At 53.5% G+C, this 25044-nt stretch overlaps 2 protein-coding genes across 7 annotated transcripts in view; one reads left to right on the top strand and one right to left on the bottom strand.

The window, feature by feature from the left end:
- The first annotated feature begins 2953 nt into the window (after positions 1 to 2953).
- On the top strand, positions 2954 to 21423 carry TLE6 (TLE family member 6, subcortical maternal complex member). Of its 6 annotated transcripts, none has more exons than XM_070373953.1 (17): positions 2954 to 3053; positions 3623 to 3707; positions 4221 to 4294; positions 4694 to 4739; positions 6476 to 6517; positions 11043 to 11105; positions 11196 to 11490; positions 11603 to 11625; positions 11905 to 11965; positions 12046 to 12149; positions 12240 to 12277; positions 12628 to 12880; positions 12970 to 13220; positions 13643 to 13784; positions 14194 to 14344; positions 14784 to 14860; positions 21266 to 21423. In XM_070373953.1, the coding sequence occupies exons 2-17, from the start codon at positions 3705 to 3707 to the stop codon at positions 21269 to 21271; spliced, it is 1629 nt and encodes a 542-aa protein (XP_070230054.1). In that variant the 5' UTR covers positions 2954 to 3053; positions 3623 to 3704; the 3' UTR covers positions 21272 to 21423. The 6 variants fall into 6 exon arrangements, with proteins under 6 accessions (XP_070230054.1, XP_070230053.1, XP_070230057.1 ...); XM_070373952.1 differs by lacking the exon at positions 21266 to 21423 and adding an exon at positions 15032 to 15220; XM_070373956.1 differs by lacking the exons at positions 4694 to 4739; positions 21266 to 21423 and adding an exon at positions 15032 to 15219.
- The window catches only part of TLE2 (TLE family member 2, transcriptional corepressor), a 29405-nt gene continuing 20394 nt past the window's right edge, over positions 16034 to 25044 (bottom strand). Inside the window, 9 exon segments of the mRNA XM_070373951.1 lie at positions 16034 to 16324; positions 18081 to 18157; positions 19689 to 19799; positions 19802 to 19838; positions 21431 to 21578; positions 21699 to 21946; positions 22322 to 22571; positions 23347 to 23423; positions 24505 to 24665. Coding sequence (XP_070230052.1) covers positions 16217 to 16324; positions 18081 to 18157; positions 19689 to 19799; positions 19802 to 19838; positions 21431 to 21578; positions 21699 to 21946; positions 22322 to 22571; positions 23347 to 23423; positions 24505 to 24665 — 1217 coding nt within the window. The 3' untranslated portion in view covers positions 16034 to 16216.

The following is a 25044-nucleotide window of genomic DNA, read 5'->3' as shown; positions in this document are numbered from 1 at the left end:
GACTCCGGCCCTCTGCATCGGGCGTGCGGAGTCTTAACCAATGGACCACCAGAGAGCGCCCAGGAATTTCTCTTTTGTTTTTTTAAGAATTTCAGATCTATAAAACTAACACAACATTTAGTAAATTAAATGTTTAGTAAGGAACTAAAGAGCCTCTTGATGAAAGTGAAAGAGGAGAGTGAAAAAGCTGGCTTAAAACTCAACATTCAGAAAACTAAGATCATGGCATCCGGTCCCATCACTTCATGGCACATAGATGGGGAAACAATGGAAACAGTGACCGATTTTATTTTCTTGGGCTCCCAAATCACTGCAGATGGTGACTGCAGCCATGAAATTAAAAGACACTTGCTCCTTGGAAGAAAAACTTTGGCCAACCTAGACAGTATATTAAAAAACAGAGACATTATTTTGCCAACAAAGGTCCATCTAGTCAAAGCTATGGTTTTCCCAGTAGTCATGTATGGATGTGAGAGTTGTATCATGAAGAAAGCTGAGTGCTGAAGAATTGATGCTTTTGAACTGTGGTGTTGGAGAAGACTCTTGAGAGTCCCCTGGACCTCAAGGAGATCAAACCAGTCAATCCTAAAGGCAATCAATCCTGACTATTCATTGGAAGGATTGATGCTGAAGCTGAAGCTCCAATACTTTGGCCACCTGATGCAAAGAACTGACTCATTGGAAAAGACCCTGATGCTGGGATAGATTGAAGGCTGGAGGAGAAGGGGACAACAGAGGATGAGATGGTTGGATGGCATAACCAACTCAATGGACATGGGTTTGAGTAAGCTCTGGGAGTTGGTGATGGACAGGGAAGCCTGGTGTGCTGCAGTCCATGGGGTCGCAAAGAGTCGGACACAACTGAGCAACTGAACTGAACACAACACTGTAAATCAATTATGTGCCTAGTCATTTAGTCATGTCCAACTCTTTGCAACCCCATGGACTGTAGCCCACGAGGCTCCTGTGTGTGTAGGATTTGCCAAGTAAGAATACTGGAGTGTGTTGCCATTTCCTTCTCCAGAGGATCTTCCCCACCCAGGGATCGAACTCATGTCTTCTGAATTGGCAGGCAGGTTCCTAAGCACTAGCGCCACCTGGCAAGCCCCAGTACTGGAGATTTTCTATACTCCAATACAAAATCAAAATGAAAGAGAATCTCAGACCTGCACTAACCAGTGGAACTTTCTGAGATGGTGGGAATGTTATAGATCTGCAGAGCAGCCAGTCGTCCCCAGCCAGGTGCGGCTACTGAGCGGTTGACATCGATTCAGCCCCTGGCCCCAGAGGAACCGAGTTTGAAATTTTATTTCATTTTAATTCATTTAAATAACCACAGGTAGCCAGTGGATATTGTGGGAGACAAGACAGCCCCGGATAATAAACTGGTGTGTCCGGCTGACCCTCTACAACCATGGAGAGGAGTGGAGCACGCAGAGGGAGGCAATTAGCAGGCTGGACCATAAATAAAATACACTTCAATTATGGGCCAGTGAAGGGATGGTGGGCAAAAACCTGTATTTGAGGCTTATACATGGTAGCTCTCACTTTGTCCTCCACAAAAAAGCCACAGAACCCGATTTGTGTGTTTACCTCATAACCTCTGGGGGCTACGCGTCCTAGGATCCGAATCCTCAGTCACCCGTTTCCCTTCCACATCCACCCCATCTCCACGACAAAGCTCGGACTTTGGTGGGGAAGATTTCTCTGGTTTGTGTGAATCCCAAACCTGCCTACCCCCACCCCGCTTCACCACCACTCCCCTGGTCCCTCCTTCCCCACCCTAGTGCCTGTGGCCAGGTGCAGACACATAGGAGAATCAGCATTGTGTGAGTTTTGAACACAGCAGGGTTTAGGGCTACGGAGATTACAAGATTAGCTTCAATATAAACCAGATTTGGAGAAAAATAAGAACTGTGTCCGGGGGATGGATGCCTTCCTGAACTGGTGACCTCTGAGCTAGAGTTGAAGGTGAAGTATCCAAGCGGGGGAACAGCCCAGGAGGGAACAGCCAGGGCGAAGGTTCTGGGGAGGGTACAAACTTGACCTCTCACTCCCACACTCTGCACTGGCCACTTCCCATCTCAAGCAGGCCATTTCACACCAAAAACAGGACTCCTGAACTTCTCCACACACACCCCACCCTTATCTCTGAGGTCACCCCCAAGCTTAGAGTAGAACTAGGCTTCCCCTCTTGGCCTTGAACCTGGAAAAGTGTACCAGTTCCAAGGCCTTCGCAGTTCCTGCCTTTGGTTCTCAGATTTCTCAGAGCCTCAATCCCCGGGCTTGGAGGGTTGCTGGGAAAATTCGCTGATAAAATGCACAGCCCCAGGCTTGCCTCCTAGGAGGCTGGATAAAAGGGAGTCTTTGAATTTTCCCCAAGAAAGGGGACCGAAGCTTCTTTTGCACTGCACGTTATTTAATACTGAGGAGAAGGTGCTTAGTCCATATCTAAGGATCGGAGTGAGAGTGCTTCCATTCCCCGCCCCACCCTCAGCCAGGAGCCGCTCCAGGGCAGGACGAAAAATTGACGAGGCTTCTCAGAAAACAAGAATACACACCTCCCAGTCTCTCCTCAAGCTGCACCTTGTGACCCCAAACCCCTTGCCTTAACTAAATATCCTCATCTCTGCCGGAACCCCAAGTTGCTTACAACTCTGCATGCTGCCCTTCCCCGCCTCGGGACCGCAAGGGTTAAGCGCAGGCGCTGGGCCCGCTGATTGACAGCCCGTCCCGCGGCTGGGGAGAGCCGACCAATAAGAGATAGGAGTCGCGGCACACGTGGGTAGGCGCCCTTACGATTGGTCAGCGCCGCCGGCGGCCGCCTGCGGAGCCCGATCCCACGTGCAGCTGCTGCTAGTTCATTGACCGGCTTCGTGGTGCAAGGGGCGGCGGGGCGGGCGGGGCGGGGCCGGGGTGGGCAGGGGCGGGGGCGGGGCGGGGGCGGGGCGGGGCCCGATGGGTCAATTGGCCTCCGGGGAAGGGGGTGCTTCCTGTCCGCCTGAACTTGGCTGACCCTGGCGGCTTCCTTCTGGGCCACCATCCTAAAAGAGGTGGGTAGGCCTTTGGATCTCTTGGCAGACCCCAGGGTCCCTGGGCTGGGGAAAAGGTTGGAAGGGTGCTGAGGGGCAGAAGTAAAGGAGTTCAGTGCCGCAGAACTGATTAGGTCTCTTTCTTTCTGAGAAATTTCTCATTCACCTAGCCAACTCTTATTCATCCTTCAAAACCCCTTTCCAAATCATGTTCTCCGGTGCTTTAGGAAATTGTTTCAAAACTAAATTGGAGCTTTGATATCTTTCTCTGGGGTTCCTCAAGCCCTGACTGCTCCTAGAAGGAAGTGTATATGTTTGGCACCATACCCTGCGCCCCACCTCATAGAGTGAAGCCCCAGGGGCTCCCCACCAGGAATCAGCACAGCTGGAAGCCCCAGAGAGAGGTGAATGAAGAACATCGGATGTAGAGAATGCAGTGGGGTGCTGGCAGTTAGGGAGGGGATTGGAGGCCCAGGACTCAGTTCTAGAGGGAAGATCAAGGTGGGCCAAGGGTGGGGTGGGGCTAGTTGTGTCTCTGTTCCTGATCAGCCTTCTGCGCTCAAGATCTGTCATCTCCTTGTTAATTTTAGAGTCCTGGCTAAAGTCCTTGTTACTGAAGCCTGAAGAGTGACCTCTTGGGGTCATCTCAGCCCCCACGGGCACCCTCAAAACATGGTAAGGCATAACCCCTGAGGGGAGGGGCGAGGAGCCAGCAGCTCAGCTCAAGTCTCTCTCTCCTGCTTCTAAGGGAGAGACATGGGCTGGCTAGTCAGGCCTTTAAGCTGGGGATACTAAGTCATCATACTTTAAGGCACTTTTGTTTTAAAATTAAACATTTTATCACCCAGGTGATAAACACCTGGCTACATCATCTATTCAGTTAATATTTTACAAGTCCCTTCCCCTTTCCTGCCCTCAACCCCATTACTTCCTAGAGAAAACCACTTCTAACAGTTTAGGCCAGGGGCCGGCAAGCTTCTATAACAGGCCAGAAAGTAAATATTTTCAACTTTAGGCCAAGAATCAAGATGGAAGATACTGTGTGGGCACTTAAGTAATAACAGAGAGAGAGCAAATGACTTTCAGGTCTCAGGAGGTCCCACCATGCCCTCTTTGGGGCTGATGACCTGACAGCAAGTATGCTGGCAGTCTGTGGGTTTTATTCATCCCCCACTTTGACTTCTCCAGGCACATCCTGAGGCCAACCTTCCAGCCCGGAACTATCAGGAAGCCCTGGATCGGCTCAAGCAGCATTTCCCCAGGTGAGGACAATCCCCGGGGGCTAGAGGCACCGCTGTGGCCGGAAGTCCCATAGAGGGAAAGAACCCCAGCTTTGTCTCCATGGCCCAAAATTCAGGACCAGTGTGGGCAGCAATCATGTGGGAGGGTGAAGCAGAAGAAAAGGAAAACCAGTAATACCAATCCTGGCTTTCATTTCAGTTTTTGACTGTGTGTGGTTCAGTGTGAATTTGCTCACATTCAATTATATTTTATAAAATACTGCATTAAAATCATGTTCGTCTTGATGCTACCTTCAGTGTGGCATGTGGAAGGGACTAGCTCCCTTAATGGAACTGCCCTGCTGGGGGACTGAGGGCAGGGCACATTCTGGGGAAGGGTCTTGAGGCCTCCACTTCCAGCAGGTCTGTCTTCCCCGGCAGGTTCCCCACTCACTTGGCGACGCAGGTGGACCTCGCTTACGGCTTGGTGAGCCCCGCCCCCACCTGTCAGCCCGTCTGGAGCCACCTGGAAAGGCTGTTGTGTTTAGTCTCATAATCCGGGTTAGGGGACACTGCCTCTACTTTGCTTGCTTTAGGCAATGCAAAGAATCCACTGAGCCCCAGCTTCATGTGTTTTTCTTCTTTTAAATGGAATTCAGTCATAGACACTTTTATTTTTATTTTTTTGGCTATGCTGGGTCTTTGTTGCTGCTCTCAGGCTTTCTTTAGTTGTGGCGATTGGGGGCTGCGCTCTAGTTAGGGTTGAGAGCTTCTCATTGCAGAGCACAGGACTCAGTAGTTGTGGCTTTCATGCTCTAGAGCACAGGCTCAGAGCTGTGGCACCTGGGCTCAGATGCTCTGAGGCATGTGGGATCTTCCCTGGCCAGGAACTGAACGCATGTCTCCTGCACTGGCAGGTGGATTCCTTACCACTGAACCACCAGGGAAGCCCATGTGAGTTTTTCTTAATAAAAACCTTGCTGTGAAAACAGGCAATTCCATATTTAAATTAAGGAGATGTCTCTTCAGGCCACAGTTGGTCAGTTAGGAGTATATAGCATATGACTAGAGTCCCTGCCCTTCAGCAGTTTGTATTGCAGTGTGTGCTGTCTTCTGGAACTTTCCACGATGTTAGGAATGTTCTCTATCAACAGGGTCCGGTATGGCACCCACCAGCCCCACGTGGCTACTGTGCTCCTGTAAGGAGCTGAATTTTTATTGATTTAAAGAGCCTTATTTGACTGGTGGCACCCTCATTGGACAAAGCAGCTCTAGGGGGAGGAGGGAGACAAATATGTAACTAGAGAAGCAAGATGTCACAAAAATGTAAGTGCTTAAAAGAAAATAGAAGGTGAAGGAGTGAAAATGAGTCAGGGTTTTGAACTCAGGTAGTCAGGAAGGGCTTTTTGGAGGAAGTGACATGCTCAGCGAAACATCAAAGATAAGGAGTTTCTGTCACCCTAGAGAGAACAGGGAAGGTTGTTTCAGTCAGCAAGCATAGCATATGCAGAGGCCCTGGGGAAAGACTGTGCTTGGTGTTGGAGGAACAGTGAGGAGGCCCGTGTGGCTGGAGCAGTGAGTGAGGGGGAAAGAGGGAGGCGGAGACGGCAGGGAGGGGACAGGGCAGGTCACAGCCCCCTTTGGCCTCCTCTTCATATCTAGAATGACAGTCGTTGCTCAGTCACTCAGTCGTGTCTGACTCTTTGTGACACCATGGACTGCAGCATGCCAGGCTTCCCTGTCCTCCACTATCTCTGGAACCTGCTCAAACTCATGTCCACTAAGTGGTGATGCCATCCATCTCATCCTCTGTTGCCCACTTCTCCTGCCCTCAATCTTTCCTGGTGCCAGAATCTTTTCCAATGAGTTGGCTCTTCGCATGAGGTGGCCAAAGTATTGTAGCTTCAGTTTCGATCAGTCCTTCCAATGAATATTCAGGGTTGATTTCCTTTGGTATTGATTGGTTTGATCTCCTTGCAGTACAAGGGACTCTCAAGAGTCTTCTTCAGAACCACAGTTTGAAAGCATAACAGCCAGGGGTCTCCCTAATTACCTCCCACTCTGAGTATGGTTGGCCGTATCCCACTTGATGAGAGCAGAGACCAGAGACGTATCACAACTTGTCCCGGGTCACACAGCTGGGGAGAGGGCCGCACAACACTAAGTCTTGCGCTCTTGCTCATGTCCGTCGACTGCCTCATGTGACTGCTGGTGTCTTTGCAGGTCCTGAAAATCCAGCAGGGGATCCAGGAGCATCTCAAGCAGGTGAATGAGTGACGGGAGCTTGGGTGTCGAGGGAGGGCTGCCCTCCTTGCATGGCAGGAGAAAGGGGGAGAGAGGAGGGCAGGGAGGGACAGGGCAGGTGGTGGAGGGACAGGGCAGGTGGTGCAGGCCCCAGCAGGCTGCAGGGGAAGACTTGGGCTTCCCCCTGCCCCCTGGGAGGTGGGAGGGCTGCAGATAGAGGGGGTGAGGCCTGAAGTGGAACCCCAGGATATGAGGTAGCCCCACATCTCAGGAGTGCATCTCTGATCCTGTGCCTCTCTTTTTGAGCCTGCTCCCAATCCCCATGGGGCTGGAGAAGGCCAGGGGCCTGTCAGCACTTCACAGGTCAGTTACTTCTGCTAGGAAGGGGCCGTTATGTGCCAGGCACAGCCGAATGCAGTCTCCATGTATCTGAGGTTCTCAACGGCCTGGCTCACACTGGCAGGGGAGAGCAGGCCTGCACCAGGCCTCCCCTCCTCCCACATGGGGCGCCTTGCCCAAGCTGAAGCACAGCTTCCACCCCGCCTGTCCTCCCGCCACCTGGCTCCTTTCTCCTGGGCACTGGCAGGACTTTTCCGCCTGTGCCACATGTGACTGGCGGAGGGCCAGGGCCATGTCTGCGACTTAGCAGAGCCTGGGGTGAGAAGCTCAGGGAACAGGGAAAGACAGATCCAGAGTAGAGCGGGGTGGAGGAGGAGGGGCCAGGAAGCAAGCAGAACACGGTTATTCATTCAACAGATATTTATCCATCACCTCCTTGCCAAGTACGGTTGTAGGCGCCAGGGAAATAGCAAAAGAGAACACAGACAAACCGCTGCCCTCGGGGTGAGAGGAACTTGGTAAACAGAAGTGTCAGATGGTGAGGACTGGGCATGGTGGGAGGTGGAATTAAGCAGCCCCAAGGGGATGTGGAGGGAGGGGGGTACCAAGGTGGCAGTAGGTTACAATTCAGGGTGGTCAGGGACGACTCTGGCATTTGAGCAAATTCTTGAAGGAGATCAGAGGAGGCAGGAGGATAGGTATCTGAATGAGGAGTAGCCCTGGCAGAGGCACAGCCTGTGCAAAGGCCCTGCGGCAGGACTGTGCCTGGCCCTCGCGTGTTGGGGGAACAACCAGGAGGGCCCTGTGGCTGGAGCAGAGTGAGCCGGGGGGGTGGGGGGGGGAAGAGGAAGGAGAGGAGGGAGGGAGGGGATGGGGCAGGTCGTGCAGGGCCTTGTGGGCTGCAGGAGGACTTGGGTTTTTGCTCTGGGGAAGGTGGGAGCCCTAGAGGGCTGTGGGCAGAGGAGGGGGCGGGCCCTGACTCAGATGCTCACCAGCACCCTCTGGTGCCTGCTGCGGGGAGGAGGCACAGGAGTTGGGGTCCAGTTAGGACTATCCAGGTGTGGGAGGCTGATCACTGGGAAGGTTTGGTGGTGAGAAACAGGCAGAGTGGGGATGTGTTTGGAGGAGGAAATTCATAGCAGGTGCTGAGCATCGAAGGGTCTGAGGAGGATCCCAGAGGGTCTCCACCAAGCACCTCTCCCCCCACAGAGAGCCCCAGGTAATGCTTACTCCTGGTTCTGCACAGACCACCACCCCCTCTCCTGTTTTCAGTCCCTCCTCTACCAGCTTCCCCCGATGTGCATTTAAAATCCCGAGCAGCAGCAGCAGGGCCCGTGCTCCCCAGCCCGCCTGCACACAGCTCTCCCCAGGGAGGGCCAGCTCGCAGGCAGGAGGGAGCAGCACTTTTCATGCTGAGTGCATTAAAGTGCCAGTAAATTGCGCATTAACGAGCCAGGGCGAATTGGGGAAGGCTCCCCTGGGCCTTGTGCTGCTGGGAGGCCCAGCTGGGGAATCCATCTCTGGCTGCCCTAGGAAGCAGCCGCCTGGAGCTACGAGGGCTCGGGGAGGGGGTCCTCACCCCAGCCTCTCCCTCCCCGATCCTGTCCGCCCCAGTGACAGGCAGGAAATGAGACTAGGCTGAGAGTGGGGACAGGTAAACACAGCCCAGCCACCGCATATCCTGACTTTGGGAAATTGACTTTGAGGCTCTGAGCCTCGTTTTCTCATCTGCAGAATGGGAACCTCAGTGGTGCCCATTCAACAGAACTAAGAGCCATGGTCAGCACCCACGCCACATTCCTTAGCAGTTATTTCTTTCTGTGAATCAGAACATTTCCCCAGGATTTCGGAATTCACCCTGGGCCAAACAGTATCTTGGTATCCACCACGGAGAAGAGGCATGTGCATTGGTAAAGCCCATGGGCACTGCCTCCAAAGCCACAGGCCAAAGACCAAACCCGTGTCCTCCTCTGCAGTAGACATGGGACATGTGTGGCTATTTACATTTTAGTTGGCAATCAAGTGGCACCGTCCACATGTCAAGGACTCAACCTTAGCAGGCAGGTCTAGAACATTGTTAATATCACTATATTTAGTCTTCCTGGACTAAATATAGCTGCATATACGCACATTCTCACAGAGCCTTTTATCAGCCCGAGAAGGTGGGTCTCCACAGCGAATTCCTGGCAGTACTGTAGGGGTGCTTCCTGTCTTGGATGGTTTGTGTCCTCGGCTGGAGGCCAGGAACATTGTAGGAGCTGCTGCCCTTGGTTCTTTTTATTTATTTGACTGTACCAAGTCTTAGTTGAGGCATGTGGGATCTAGTTCCCCTGACCAGGGATCAAACCCAGACCCCTTGCACTGAGAACTTGGAGTCTTAGCCACTGGTCCACCAGGAAGATCCCTGTCCTTGGTTCTTGAGCCTTTGGATGTGGCCGGTGGGCCTCAGGGTTGCATTTTATTTTATTTTTTTGACCACGTCCTACTGCATGTGCACTCTTTGTTCCCTGACTAGGGATAGAACCTGTAACCGCTGGGCCACCAGGGAAGTGCCCGCATTCCTAATTATACTGAACTTTAAATAGCCACCTGCAGCCTGTCTGTGCAAAGGAAGGAGAGGTTAAAATGGAGAGGTTAAAATCGATTCTAGTACTTGGGCCAGAAAAGCTTTGCGGAGAAAAGCAGTAGAATGCACCATAGGAGGGAGCCTGTCCTAAAGGAACAGATGGGCAACCTTCTGGGAGGGAGAAAGAAAATTTAGGGAGCCTTCCGTGACCACAGAAACTATTGACTTAAACCTGGAATCGGTAGCAGTCACATTGCTTGACTTTTTTTTTTTTTTTTTTTAGTATTTATTTGGCTGTACTGAGGTCTTACTTGTGGCATGTGGGATCTAGTTCCCTGACCAGAGATTGAACCCAGGCCCCCTGCATTGGGAGCACAGAGTCAGCCACTGGACCATCAGAGAAGCTTTAAAGAAAGAAAGTTAAGTCACTCAGTCATACCCGACTTTTTATGACCCCATGGACTGTAGCCCACCAGGCTCTTCCGTCCATTGGATTCTCCAGGCAAGAATACTGGAGTGGGTTGCCATTTCCTTCTCCAGGGCGTCTTCCCAACCCAGGGATCGAACCCAGGTCTCCTGCATTGCAGGCAGACGCTTTAACCTCTGAGCCACCAGGGAAGCCCCAGAGAAGCCTTGGCTCCACTTTAAATGTAAAATAAGTGACCAGTCAGGTTCCCTGGCTGCCCTGTTGCCAGCCCTGCTCCTGAAGAGGAAACCATCGATTTCTTAGGATCTTTGCAACATTTCAGCAAATTCAAATGTCAGTCCCCACACGGGGGGACCTGGGTAACAGGGCTTTGCTTCTTGAAGCCATTTTAAGTGGCAGTGGCATTTGGGCCCAAGAAAATGTGAGTTTGATGACTTGACCATCTTAGAGTGGTGACTGGTTGTTAGGGCTCGATTTTTGTCACCTGCGGTCATGGCTGCCTTCTGGGTACCAAGAGCTTGCTTTTTGCTGGGTGACCACAAATCCACCCAAAAACGTTCAAGGGAGGTGGTGTACCCCATATTGTCCACGAGGAAACTGGCTTGTTGAAACGGGTTTGTCCTTAAGGGTTTTTTTTCTTTTTAAATTATTTGTTTGACTGCACTGGGTCCTAGTTGCAGCACACGGGATTTTCAGTCTTGGTTGCAGCATTTGTTGTTGGTGTTCAGTCGCTCAGTCGTGTCTGACTCTTTGCGACCCCATGGACTGCAGCACACCAGGCTTCCCTGTCCTTCACTGTCTCCTGGAGTTTGTTCAAACTCACATCCATTGAGATGGTGATGCCATCCAACCATCTCATCCTCTGTCGTTCCCTTCTCTTCCTGCCTTCAATCTTTCCCAGCATCAGGGTCTTTTCCAATGAGTCGGTTCTTCACATCAGGTGGCCAAACTATTGGAGCTTCATCTTCAGCATCAGTCCTTCCAATTAATATTCAGGTTGATTTCCTTTAAAGGGTTGACTGGTTGCAGCATGCTGGATCTTGAACTGCAGCATTTGAACTTAGTTGGAGCACGTGGGATCTAGTTCCCTGACCAGGGATCGAACCCAGGCCCCTTGCATTGGGAGTGTGGACTCTTAGCCACTGGACCACCAGGGAGGTCCCCCAGGGCTGTCCTTTAATGAAGCTTTAATGGGATGACCTTCTCCCCTCCAGGCAGAAAACTTCCTACAGATGATGGAGACCTGCAGCCAATCCCTAGGCTTCCAGCTCGGAGAGGTAGGTTCCTGGGTCCTCCAGGAGGGTGGGGATGGGCTTAGGGCAAAGGGTGCATCCTTGTGTCCCTCACCCACGACCCTGCGCTTCCAGAACCAGGGGAGCCAGCCCTCCCTCAGTGAGCAACCCAGCCAGGACCCCCAGCACCCAGGGGCCACGCCCCCACAGACCTCCAGTCTCCAGGATCTAGACTTCGAAGACGTCCTGGTCATGAGGTCATCTGACTGGTTCCAGCGATCCCCCAGAGTGAACAGTGACACAGTCCGCCAGCGAGACACGCAGCCGTGCTGGGACTTGGAGCCCCAGTTTTCACAGGATATTCTGACGGAGCAGCTCTGGGAGATTTTTGCTGGGACCCAGGACCAGGGAGAGCACCCAAGACACAGGAGTAAGCCTCCCTGGGGGTGAGGGGACAGGGGGGCTCAGGCCACATGGAGAGGCAGCATCTGTTGAACTTGCTTGCCCTGCCTTCTCTCCCTTATCCCTTCCTGTCATCCTAGTGACAGACCAGGTGCCAGGCCATGTAAGTAACTGGAATCCTCAGTACCCAGAGGAGAGGGCTTTGTCTTGACTGGGCTCCCTGGTAGGGACCTCTGGGTGCCTGTGGGATTGGCCTGCCCACCCCCTTACCCCTTGGAGACCCTCAGAGAATACCTGCAGCTCGGCCTCAATGGAAGGATGGGACTTCTGGCAGCTAGAGCATCTTGTCTACACTGCCTGGACCCTCCCACCGTGTTCCGCTTCTCAGACTAACCCCGGCACATCTTTGGTCTGAACTGATTTCCCCAATTCCCATGGGCAGGAGAGCCAGGAGCCAGGACCACGATACTTGGGAGTGAAAATGCTTCCCAAGGACACTCTGGGTAATCCAGGGGGAGAAGGGCAGTCCGCCCTGGGAGGGAGGGGGCATGCTTGCCACTGATTCAGTCTTGTCTCTGCCCAGTTTTCCTCCCACCCACGCCCTCTCCCAGCTCCTCTGAGGGCTCCCGAGAGGGAAGCCCAAGCCTGGGTGCTGTAGGACAGGAGATGCTCTCCCACATGGCCCAGGTAAGACCTTGCACTCCACACAAAAGCTAGGGGGGAGGTGGTCAAGACAGGAGGAGGATGTGGCTCAGGTGTGACCTCATCCACCCACAGGAGCTTGCCAGGAAGACCTATCAATTTCTGAAGCCCATGTAAGTATGTCCCAACCTGTGGTCTGAGGCTAGCGAAGCCCAGATGTAGGGATGAGAAGACTTTCTGGAGGAAGGGGCAAAATGCTTAGGATCTTGAAGGATGAATAGGAGTTTGGGATAGGACAAAGCATTCAGGGCAGAGGGGAGCAGTGTTCCATTACAGGAGACAGAGAATACCTGGAGGAATGTGTGTAGGACCTTGGGGGATGTAGAGTGTGCTGGAGAAATGAGGCTTGAGAGAATCCATAAACCTGAAGAGGAAGGAAGCCCTTTTGGGGTTTGCTGGGTGCCCTACTCCAGGCAGAGAAGCTCTCAGGCAGGCTGCTGATTCTGAGGCCTTCTCTCTCAAGATGCTGGGACCTCGAGGACTTTGAAAACACATGGAATAGGCCTGATGCCTTGCTTTGGCAGTCCAGGAAGCTGGCGGTTCCACACAGAGTGGAGAAGATGCGGAGACTAGAACATGGGGAGCCCGTGCTGGCCACAGCTATCAGCAGCTTCACCCGGCACGCCTTCACCTGCAGCAGGGGTGGCGTCAAGGTGTGGAGCCTGGTGGGCCAGGTGATGAAGGCCAGGTTTCCAGAGAGCTTCTTGAGAGTAGAGGTGAGGGCTCTGGGGCGGGGCTTGTGGGAACTGGGAGTGCCCTGCCCCCTGCAGGGGAGGAAGCTCACCTCAGACTCTGCCCACCCCAGACACCAGGGGCCTACCTGCGCACCTGCCTGCTGTTCTCAAACAGCACAACCCTGCTCACGGGCGGCCACAACCTGGCTGGTGTGAGCCTGTGGGACCTGACGGCGCCTTCCCTGCGTGTGAGAGCCGAACTGCCCTGCGCGGGCCTTACCTGCCAGGCCCTGGCTGCCAGCCCCGAGGACAGCCTGGCTTTTGCTGGCTTCACCAATGGCAGCGTCAGGATCTGGGACCTGCGGGACTGGAGTGTGGTCAGGTGTGGCCCAGGGGAGAGCCTCTTCCTGTCTCGGCCCCTGAGCAGGAACCCAGCAGTTTCAAGGCCAAAGCCCCTCTCCTTTGGGAACTCTTACGTTGGAGAGTTGAAGACCTGGGTTCATGTCATGGCTGGGCTATTTGTTTGAAGCCCTGTTGTGGGACTTCTTGTCTGCCTTCGTTTCCCCATCTGTCACCCCGATGTGATTGGGCAACATAATTCCCAGTTGGGGAGCTGTGCCAGGCCCTGTGGGGTGCTGAGCAGCACCCCAGCCCTCACCCACTCAATGCTAGGAGCACAGATATCCCCAGGCATGGTCCCCTGGGGCTTAGACTCACCCCTGGGGAGTGTGATTGGGTGTCCCCGGGGGTGCAGAGCTTAAAGTCTGAGCTCTGACCTCCCACCCTATGCCTCTCCTGGGCCAGGGACCTGCCTGGACATCCGAACGGTGCCAAGAGCATTGCTGTTAAAGACCAGCACGTCTGGACGGGGGGTCTGGATGCCTGCCTGCGGTGCTGGGATCTGAGGGCCACTGGGGAGCCCCAAGAATACCAGTTTGAATCTCAGGTGTGCAGCTGGGATGGGTCCTGCTTGGTCAGTAGCAGCTGGGCCTGGGACTGAAGGAGGTTGATGCTGGGGGAAGGGCAGGGGGAGTGGTACCTCAAGTCTCCGTGATGCTGTGAAGAGAGGGTTGCTTAGCTACATCCCCCTCCATTGCCCAGATAACATTGGATGCTTTTGTACTCTGTATCAAGGGATCATATTCTGAGTCTCTGTGATAATCTGGTAAGGTAGAGAGGACCACACTCATATTGTAGATGACCCAACCTAGGCCGGAAATGTGAAGTTGCTTGTTGGTGCCTCCCAGCCAGGAAGCGGGCAGGTGGTCAGGCCCCCAGGGTGGGTTCCTGGGCTCCTGCCACCTCTTGACCTGGCTAGGACCTGACCAATGTTTTCCTTGCTGTCTTCTCCCCAGATAATGAGCCTGTCCCCCAGCCCCCATGAGGACTGGGTGCTGGTGGGCACGGCCAATGGCCAGCAGTGGCTGCAGCCCAGCCTCGGGGGCCAGAAGCGCATGGTGGGGTGTAAGGACGGCACCATCCTTGAACTCAAGTTCTCCCCTGTGGGTGAGTGGCCAGGAAGGACCCGGGAGTCCCCCGTGGGCCCCAGTGGTCCTCAGCCTCCCACAGGGCGCTGCCTCACTCAGACCCATTCCACCCAGCCCTTTCTTCTCTTTTTTTAATATTTATGTATTTGACTGCACTGGGTCTTAGTTGCGGCATAAAAGATCTTTAGCTGCAGCATGTGGGATCTAGTTCCCTGACCAGGGATCAAACCTGGGGCCCCTGCATTGGGAGCATGGAGTGTTACCCCCTGGACCACCAGGAAAGTCTCCTTCTCAGCCCTTTCTGACCCCTCCTGACCAACCCCCCTGACCATGCCCTTCATCAGCAGGAACTCCCCTGAGAGATGCTATCTGCAGGGGCTCACTCTGGGAGGTGTGAGGGGTCCAGTCCTCAGCTGCCAGCTTTCTCTGTGACTGGGCCCCCCTCTGCCTCTTCCCAGGCCAGTGGTGGGTGAGTGTGGGGACAGACAACCTGGTCAGCATCTTCAGCATGCCCGCGGGGACCCTGGCGCTCCAGGTACAAGGGTAGGGCAGGAGGGTGGCGCATGCGTGTCCTGGGTGCTGAGGGGCCAGGTCTGGGGGTCCAAATGCAGAGGCCCCCCACCAAAAGGGACCACGTTTGAATGGACGGGCAGATGTTAAGAACAAGAATGGGCGAGTCCCTCGCTCTGCCCCCCAACCCTCCCAGGTGCCCGAGAGATCCTCTGTCATGTGCTGTGACGTGTCCTCCAGCAACCACCTGATCGTCACAGGGTGCAGGGACCACGCCTCAGTGTACCAGCTCACATACTGAGGGCTCGCCGGGGTGGGCGGGCTTGCACGATGAGCGATCTTTGTCATGTGTAATAAAGCAATTGGAAAAAGCACTGGTCCAGTGCTGTGTCCTGTCCCCTGGCACCTCATGGAGGTTTGAAGGGACTTTGTCCAGCCCAGGTCTCTACATTTGAGTCCACCTCTCCTGAGAGTCAGGTCAGAGCCACTGACCCTTGCCGTCAAGAGAACTGGACATGGAGCCCCCTGCCTTATTTTTTTCCCTGAGTGTGTGGAGGAAATGGCAACCCCCTCCAGTATTTTTGCCTGGAGGATTCCATGGACAGAGGAGCCTGGCAGGCTACAGTACATGGGATTGCAAAAAGACTGAAGCGGCTTAGCACGTGTAGCATGAGGGATCTTAGTTCCCCAACCAGGCATGGAACCCATGCCCCCTGCAGTGGAAAAGTGGAGTCTTAACCTGTGGACTGCCAGGGAAGTCTCTGGAGCCCTTCTTCCTGCTCCACTGAGCTCTTGTGATCTCATGGAGAGATGCTCCCAGCCCTGCCTGCACAGCCCGGGAGTGGCTCCTCAGTCCTTCCCAAGATACCCGTGTCCATATAGACCAGGGCTTCTACTCCCCAGGGGTGAGTCTAAGCCCAGGGGACCATGTCTGGGGACATCTGTGCTCCTGGCATTGAGTGGGTAGGGGCTGGGATGCTGCTCAGCACCCCACAGGGCCTGGCACAGCTCCCCAACCGGGAATTATGCAGCCCCAATGTCAGCTGTGCCGAGGAGGAGAGACTGGTTTACTGGGGGTGGCTCTTGCTGGCCAGCACTTTTCCACCCACTAAGTAAGGTTCTGAAATCACCATTTGCTCACCCTGTCCCTCCAGAATGAGCAATGTCCCCAGTTCCCCAACCCAAAACAAAAAGGCAGTTCTGATAAATACATTTATTTCCCCAAGGTCCTCCTGTGTATCTGGCCCCACATTCAGCAGGGGAGGACACGAGGGGTCAGCCAGAGCATGGATGAGATTTAGGGCTCATGGTAGGAGTAGGGGGGAGGTTCGGAATGACCCTCCCCTGGGAGTCAGGCCAGGGATGCAGGAAGAAGGGGGTCTCAGTAGACCACCTCATACACAGTGGCCTTCTTGTCCCCAGAGCCTGTCACGATGTACTTGTTGTTCCCGGAGATGTCACAACTGAGCACGGAGGAGGACTCCTTGGACTGTGGACAGGAGAGGGCGGGGGAGGGGAGAGTGAGGCGCGGCCAAGGCCAGCACGGTCTGGCTCGTGCTCCTGACCACCTGCACATTCAGAGGGAAGACACAAGGCAACTGGGGCAGCGCCTGTCCCCAGGGGTGAGCTATGGTCAAGGCCGGAGCTGAGACAGGACTTGGGGCCCAACACGGGGAGCCTAGCCATGAGGACAGAAGGAGGGTAACAGTTCTTCCAGAGAACAGTGATGATGCTCCTGGGAAGAGCAGGACCTCAGTTCCCTAGAACAGGAGAACCACCATCTCCTGGGAAGCTCAGAGAGGGTGTGTACCAGACATGAGGTCACACAGCACAGAAGACAGCTAAGGCTTAAAGTAGGATGACCTACACCAGCACTCTGCAAACTGTTTTTTTTTTTTTTTTTGAACTGTTTCTTTTTTTGTCCATGCAGCTTAAGGGATCTTAGTTCCCTGACTAGGGATTGAACCTAAGCTCTGGGCAGTGAGAGCACAAAGTCCTAACCACTGGACCACCAGGGAATTCCCTCAGCAATCTACTTCTGAAAAGGGCCCAGTGGTAAATTTTCAGGCTTTTACCTGAAAGCTCATTTAAGTCCAATGAGCTCTGGCCCGTAAGTGCAAGGACGAAATCAGTCAGTGTTACATCATCTACTATTTTTTTTTCCCTAACAACCCTTTAAAAAATGTAAAAACTGTTCCTCATCGAGCAGGATGGCTCTAAGAAAGATGCCAGAGTAAGTGTTGTGGAGGATGGAGAGAAATCGGAACCCTTCCATATTGCCAGTGGGAATGAAAAATTTGGGAAAGATTCTGGCAGTTCCTCCAAAGATTAAACAACTCTCAGCAATTCCATTCCAAGATATCTGCCCAGGAGAAATGAAAACAAGCATGCACAGGAGAATGTACATGAATGTTCACAGCAGCGCAATTCACAGCAGCCCAGAAGTGGAGACAACCCTAGTACCCACCAACAGGTGATGGATGAACACAGTATGGCCCATCCACACAGTAGAATATTAGCCTCTATATATTCCTTAAAACAGAAGGAAGCTCTGACACCTGCTACATCATGGATGGACCTTGGGGATGTGATGCTCAGTGAGAGAAGCGAGACACAGAAGAATAAATTTTGTGTGATCCCACTTACATGAGTCATCAAATCCACAGAGACAGGAAGTAGATGGTGGGGCCAGGGGATGGGAAGTCAGTGTCTCATGGGGACAGAGTTTCAGTATGGGAAGATGAGAAAGTTCTGGAGATGATGGTAGGGATGGTTGTAGGACAGTGTGGATGTACTTAATGCCACTGAGCCCTGCATGTAAAAATGGTCGAGATGGTGAATTTTATATGGATTTATCACAACACTTCCCTGGTGGCTCAGATGGTAAAGCGTCTGCCTACAATGCGGGAGACCTGGGTTCAATCCCTGGGTCAGGAAGATCCCTTAGAGAAGGAAATGGCAACCCACTCCAGTATTCTTGCCTGGAAAATCCCATGGACAGAGGAGCCTGGTAGACTACAGTCCATGGGGTTGCAGAGTCGGACATGACTGAGCAACTTCACTTCACTTCACAACTAATAACACAGTTTGTGCACAGATGTGGCCTTCAGGCTGACCGCCTGCTTTAGTAGCTCCAGGCTGTTGAGGACGCTCCCCTGTTCAACCCCCACCCCTCTCTGGGTCCTGGGGCACCTGGCGTCCTGCAGTGGTGGTGGTGGGGGGCGGAAACCTCAGACATGCAGTACCTGGAAGATGCTGGCCCCGTACGGCGTCCTCCAGGCGTTGAGCAGGTTGTCCTTCCCCGTGCTCACGAACCACCGCCCTGAGGGAGGAGGGTGAGGAGTTCAGGAGCGAGGTGGACTGGAAGAAGCCAGGGCTAGGGGTGGCGGACAGAGACAGAGCAACCTGGTCTGCCTCTCCCTCCCCTTCCTGCACCTCTGCCCTCCCCTGGTGGACAGGAAGCCCCTTTGCTGAGGCTCCAGCCTTACCCCCGAGTGCCAGACAGTGAACCCAAGGTCCCAAAGAGCTCCAACTGACCTTCAAGAAGGGGGAGCCCCAAGAGAGGCTGGCCAGATAAAAATAGGGTGCCCAGGGAGTTCCCTACTTGTCCAGTGATTAGACCGTGCTTTCACTGCTGAGGGACCAGGTTCAATCCCTGCTCGGGGAACTAAAATCCCAAAAGCTATGTGGCGTGGCCAAAATGCAGGGAAAGAAGCAAAACAAAAAGAAAAACCAGGGTGCTCAGTTACATTTGAACCTAAGATCAACCACGCATCATTTTTAGTACAGGTAGGTCCCAAATAGTTCATTATCTATTTTTTAACACATATTTATTTATTTGGCTGTGCCAGGTCTTAGTTAGGGCATGTGGGATCTAGTTCCCGGACCAGGGATTAAACCCAGGCTCCCTGTATTGGAAGCCACTGGGCCACCAGGGAAGTCCCTCTGTTTGTTTTTTTTAAGTATATGTAAGTTCCATGAACTACTTGGGATATATCAATACTGAAAACAACAAAAAAATTAGTGTAAGTATATCCCATGCAATATTTGAGATCTATCTGCACTAAAATAGTATAAATTATAGCTCATGCATTTTGGGGATATACTTATGCTAATAAATTATGTGCTGTTTAGTGTACAAGTATATCCCACAAGGTGCTTGAGACATGCTAACAAATTCTTTGTCCATTAGAGCAGTGATCCCCAACCTTTTTGGCACGAGGGACCGGTTTCATGGAAGACAATTTTTCCATGGGGAACAAGATAAGAGGGGGTGGCTTCAGGGTGATTCCAGCGCATGACATTTATTGTGCACTATTCCTATTATTGGAGAAGGCAATGGCACCCCACTCCAGTACTGTTGCCTGGAGAATCCCATGGATGGAGAAGCCTGGTAGGCTGCAGTCCATGGGGTCGCTAAGAGTTGGACACGACTGAGCCACTTCACTTTCACTTTCCACTTTCATGCATTAGAGAAGGAAATGGCAACCCACTCCAGTGTTCTTGCCTGGAGAATCCCAGGGACAGGGGAGCCTGGTGGCTGCCGTCTATGGGGTCACACAGAGTCAGACACGACTGAAGCGACTTAGCAGCAGCAGCATTCCTATTATTATTACATCGGCTCTACCTTAGATCATCAGGCAATAGATCCCGAGGTTTGGGACCTCTAGTTAGAGTATGTCCCATGCAGTAGGGACATACTTCTATTAAGCAGTGATGTGCTGTTTATCTAAGATGCAAATGTAATCGGGCATTCTCGTTTTCTGTTGTGAGTTTTTGTCGTCGTTATGTTTTGGCAACCCTGCCCCAGCGCCCCAGCTCCCAGAGGCCCCACCCAAGCCCCAGAGACACACCACAGGAGGCGAACTTGAGGGACAGAACGCAGCTCTCGTGGAGATGCAGCTGGTATTTCTCGGGCTTCCGGACATGTAGGAGCTCCACACTACTGCTCTCCATGCCAACGCCAGCCAGTCCTGGTTAGGGCAGTGGCCCAGGGAAAAAATCTAGGGGTGAAGAGAGGAGACAGAAAACCCCTTGGCATGTGGTGGGGGGTGCCCAGAGCTTGGGGGGCCCGGGGAGGAAGGGAGCGGTCCAACGTTCTGCCACTGCAGCTCCTGCATGGAGAGGCAGCTGGCCCTGGGCCTGGAGCAGAGCGCAGCAGGCAACTGCGTGTCGAATCATTAATATTAATCAGAATTACATGGAGCCCCGGGGCCTCACATCCATTATCTTCTCTGAACGCACAACAGCTCTGGGAGGGAGGGAGGGAAGGGGTGAAGCCAGCGAGCACCGCAGCTCCCCTTGAGCAGATGGTGGAAGGGAAGCTGAGGCCATGTCCAGCTCAAGGTCACAGAGCAAGTCCGAGAAAGACCAGGCCTCCCGACACCCAGCCTGGAACGTTCCCTACTTGCCAACACCTCTTTTTACTTTGATTTGAAAGGATGCAGTGGCCTCGTTGGTCTGTGCGCCACGTCAAGCACAGCACAGAGAGCAGTAAGGCCCTCTTCACTCCTAAGCCTTTCTAAGTCTTCCTGATAAATGAGACACATGTGGAAAGAACCATACATTCACAACAGAGAGAAGAGTAGAAGGTTTTGCATGTTCCCGGCCATATAGAAGCATCCCTGTATAAAGAAGAGGGTGGGCTGGGGGGATGGGAGATATTCACCATGGGATCACCAGATATGAAGCCACCCATCTAAGTGTTGGGGACAGGGGATGGACAACTGTATCCACCTGCACTCCTGATGTCCTTATCAAAGGAAACTTTAAGCTAAACAGAAGGTAAAATGAGTTTGGAAGCTAGTTCCCAGCAGGCTTCAAGGAGACAAATTGTTGATGGGTTTTGAAGGATGGGTAGGAGTTTACCAGTTGGAGGAAGGAAGGGAAAGGCAGGTCAGTCAGAGGGAACAATAAGTGGGAAGATCTAGAGGGGTCACAGGGCACGGTGTGTGTAAGACTAGAGCACAAAGGCCTTAAAAAAACATGCCGAGGAGCTCACAACCTGCCCCCAAAGCAGCAGGAGACAGGATCTGAGTCCAAGGTACCTGAAGACTTGTCCTTGGCTCAGCCCCTGAAGGCTCAGCCCCGGGAGCCCCATGATTCTGTCCAGCTCCTTTACTACATCCTTCAGTCTCGATTTTCAGAGCACCCCTAACAGAGACCTCTCTGTGTCCAGCTCCTACATCAGCTTCTATCTATCCCCTGGGATCAGCAGCTTCTCCGTGATGAGTCCTGGGGTGGGGGTAGGTCAGGAGCTCTCAGTAGGGTCAAGAGGTTGAAGGCTGGGAGGAGAAACCGCTACACAGAAGACAAAGGAACAGGGGAATGGCTTGGCAGGATCATCTAGGAAGATGATCTGAGGGTCTTAGTAGCCTCACAGCTTGGTATGAATCATCTCCTTTGTGTTTCCCTGTGTCTGTCTTTGAAGGACTGATTAAAGAGGAATGACTGTGGATGTGTCTCAAGGACAAGAAAGATGGACACAGAGGGTAGGTGTTTGGTCCTGTCTGGCATCTGGGTGCCTCAGGGGGAGAGGAAGGGAGGCTGGCTTCCTGGAGCTTGTGTCCCACTTCTGCCAGACCCTGTGTGGCACCTGGGAGCTGAAGTCATGCTGCTGCAGCTGGCGCCCCTCCCGCAGGTCCCAGCAGCGCACGGTGTTGTCCAGGCCCCCTGTCCAGAGCCGAGTGCCATAATCCGAAATGTCGATGCAGCTGGCCCCATCCGTGTGGCCCTGGAACTGCCTGGAGAAAGGAGGGCCCAAGTGTCAACCCTGGAGGTGGTGCTGCTTTAGCGTCTTCCCAGGCAGCACCAACAGAAGAGGGCAGGAGCTTGCCCGAGGTCACAGGGCACCGGCCACCCACCTGACCATGGTCTGGTTCTGCAGGTCCCAGACCACGATGTTGCCATCGCTGCAGCAGGAGAAGCAGACCTTGGCGTCAGGACTGACGGCCAGGGCATAGCAGGCGGGCGCTGAGGAGGTCAGCTCTGCCTTGATGCGAGGAGTGGGTGCCGCCAGGTCCCAGATGGACAAGGTGCTGGCTTCACCGCCCACAATCAGACTCCGGCCGTCAGGCAGCAACTTGCAAGAACGAATGTAGTTGTCCCGGTTCTGGGAGGGGAGAGAAACGAGGACAGTAGGTGGGACCTCCAGCCAAGCCTGCAGGAACCCAGCTGAAGAAATCATCCCACTGGTCTATAAGCTCTGCCCCTGGTTGGCCCTTGAATTCCACCCATTGGCCCATAAACCCCATCCCTGTTGGGCTATAATCACCTGTCGGTGCCCTAAGAGCTCTGCCCCTAACTGGCCAAAAGCCCAACCCTGGTTGGCTTATAAACTCCACCCATTGACCTATAGCGCCACCCCTAGGTGGCCTATAAGCCCTGCCCCTCTGGCCTGCAAGGTCCCCATCCCTTGTCTGCAGGCCCCGCCCCATGTGTCTACAGGCCCTGCCTCGTGTATCTGCAGGCCCCGCCCCACCCTCACCAGGCAGTCCAGCTGGGCCACTGGCATCTTGGCGCCGGGCTGGCCCACGTCCCACACCTTCACGCAGCCCTTGCCACCCGTGTACACGTGCTGTGTGGAGCCGCTGATGGTGACTGCGCAGACCACCTCGCCGTGCGCCAGCGTGTGCAGCTGCCGCGCGTGCCGTGGGATGCCCGCGCCTACCAGTGCATCGGAAGGGAAGGGCACCGGCTGCATCTGCCCGTCCGCAGACACGTGGAAGGAGTAGGCCCTGGACGGGAGGTGGGGCATGAGGCACAAGGAGCCGGGACACTCCTTACCCTCAACCCCCAGGGCAGGGAGGGGTCTTCCCCTGCCTGTGCCTCCATGTGTTTAGGGACAGGGCCCCAGGATCAAAGGTTGACGTGGCATGGTCAGCGCGATACAAAAGAGGAAGTGGTCCGGCTGTGGCCTGGCGCGTGGGAAGCAAGCACTTAGTAGGAGTTGGTGAAACAGAAGATCCAGGAAGATGCCTTGTGAATTTCAGACAACACAGTCCAATAGCAGCCACACAGGGCCAGTTAAATTTAAAGAAATGTAAAATTTCAGTTCCTCAGTTGCAGTGACCACATTTGAAGTGCTCAATAGCCACAGATGGCAGATGGCTCTCAGATCAGACAGCCCTAAGTATAGAATGTTCTCCTCATGGCAAAAAGTTCTACCGATCTTGGGGCCAGCTCATTCTCTGGGGTGGGATGCATTATTGGGTATGGAGCAGCATCCTTGGGTCCCATGCTTCTAGAGGCTAGAAGCATTGGGGTGTGACAACCAAACATATCACCAGACTTCACCAAATGTCCTGGGGGAGGGGCAGCACAAAATCTATGCCCTGCTGAGAACCCCTGTCTAGATCTTGCTTGTTACATATCTCTTTATCCAGACAGCAACTCTGGGAGCCCCAATTATCTTACAGAAGAGACTTTTGCGACAGGCAGAGGGAGAGCCCAATCCCCACCCCACTATATAAGCACCTCAGAGGAGGCAGGGAGTGCCACCCTGGTACTCACGGCTTTCCCCCAGGGATGGTGGGCAGGGAGGAAGAGATGGATGACCCTCGGAGATGTGGGTGAGACTCAAATGCCATCTGCCAAAACACCAATGGGGGTGTCATGGGGAGGGTGACTAAAACCCGTGTCTGCCTCTCCCGCACTCACTTGCCACATCCCTCTATGTTTATCAGAGGACCCCTCCCCACCAATTTGTTTATCAGCCCCTCCCCAAAAAGGGAAGGTGCCCTCTTCTCTACCTATCCTACAGATGGGAAAGTGCAGGCTTTCACATGAGGGAACCCCAAGTTCTCTAGCTGGAGAATCCTAGCACCCCAGAGTTGGAGGGATCCTGATGAATCTCCTGTCCAATGCTCAGAACAGGGGTCAGCAGACCATGGCCCCCTGCTTGTATTTGTAAATAAAGTTTTATTGGCACACACAGCCATACCCATTCCTGTATTTTTGTCTAGGATGGTTTTGAGCTATGAAAGCAGAGTCAGGTAGTTGTGATAGGAACCAACTGGTCTGCCAAGCCAAAAATGCTCACTATCTGGCCCTTTACAGAAAACATTGCTGACCTCTGTTTTAGAGAGTCACTTGCAAGTGCCCATCCAGCCTCTGGCCTGGGATAACTCTAGTGACAGACATTTTATTCCCTCTGGAGGCATCTACACCCACTTCAGGATGGCTCACTCTAGCCAGCATGCACCCCAGTACTGGGGCCCACATAGACCTTGTCTCCTCCCCTTGCTGCAGCTCAGGGCTCTCATGCCTCTCCTTTAGCTCCTCCTCATGGATATCACTTCTGTCCTCTCCCTGGGCTAGTTCTTTCTCTGCAATCTATCATAATCATTGAAGTCCCTCAAAAATCAGGGCAAACTACTATACACCATCTGCCAGAAGGCTGAAGGGGACCCTCACATTCCATGTCTGGGGTTTTGTTTCTCTTAATGCAGCATGATCACAGTTGTCTTTTCCATAGTCACAGGTGCTTATCTGTACTAAGCTTGTGGGGCTACTGAGACCGTCAGATCATCTTCTCACATGCACTCACCAAGTCAGGACGCCCCTCACTTTCCCCATTCCCTGGTCTTTCTACGTGTAACTGGTTTCTCCTCCCAGCCCCCAGCCTCTGGGTCCTGCTGACACCTGGCATCTCTCACCCTGAGGACTCACCATGGGAGAGCGTCCGTACACCACAGAGCCGCTGGCCTGGGGGGACAGGTGGAGGCTGACGTAGGAGCTGGGCACGGAGAGGTCCCCGTTAAGGACACTGTGGGAGCCCAGGCTGAAGGATGTGCTGAAGGGACTGGACAGGGTCAGGGAACTCCTCAGGGCTGAGTAAGAAGAGACAAAGACAGGTTTTCAAACATGTTGGGCTCAGGTCCAACTGCCTTAGGGGAGTTCCAAGGCTCTCATGTTCTAGCACAGCATCCAGCATACCCTGTCCTATCTCTAGACACTTAACAGATGCTGTTCACTCTGGCCAACAAGCCTTTCCCTTTCCTTTTTCAGTTACTGAACTCCTACTCACCCTTCAAAACCCAGACTCAATTGTCCAGCAACATCTCAGGAACATACTCAAACCTCCCCCACTCTACCCCTAACCTCCAACCTTGCCCATCTTGAGTCCCTCCCTCTACCCCAACCCCCATAATAATGATGGGGAAAGTGAAGCTCAGAGAAGTCAGGTCACTTGCCCAAAGTCACACAGCC

The sequence above is a fragment of the Bos mutus genome, chromosome 7, assembly GCF_027580195.1.
Source record: "Bos mutus isolate GX-2022 chromosome 7, NWIPB_WYAK_1.1, whole genome shotgun sequence".
Lineage (NCBI taxonomy): Eukaryota > Metazoa > Chordata > Mammalia > Artiodactyla > Bovidae > Bos > Bos mutus.
Note: the sequence above shows the minus strand (reverse complement) of the source record. Positions and strands in the feature narration are given on the sequence as shown.

Coding starts and splice junctions, on each gene's coding strand:
- TLE6 (XM_070373952.1), top strand. Junction 12,150..12,239: donor TGCTCTCCCACATGGCCCAG/GTAAGACCTTGC, acceptor ATCCACCCACAG/GAGCTTGCCAGGAAGACCTA. Junction 13,785..14,193: donor AATACCAGTTTGAATCTCAG/GTGTGCAGCTGG, acceptor TCTTCTCCCCAG/ATAATGAGCCTGTCCCCCAG.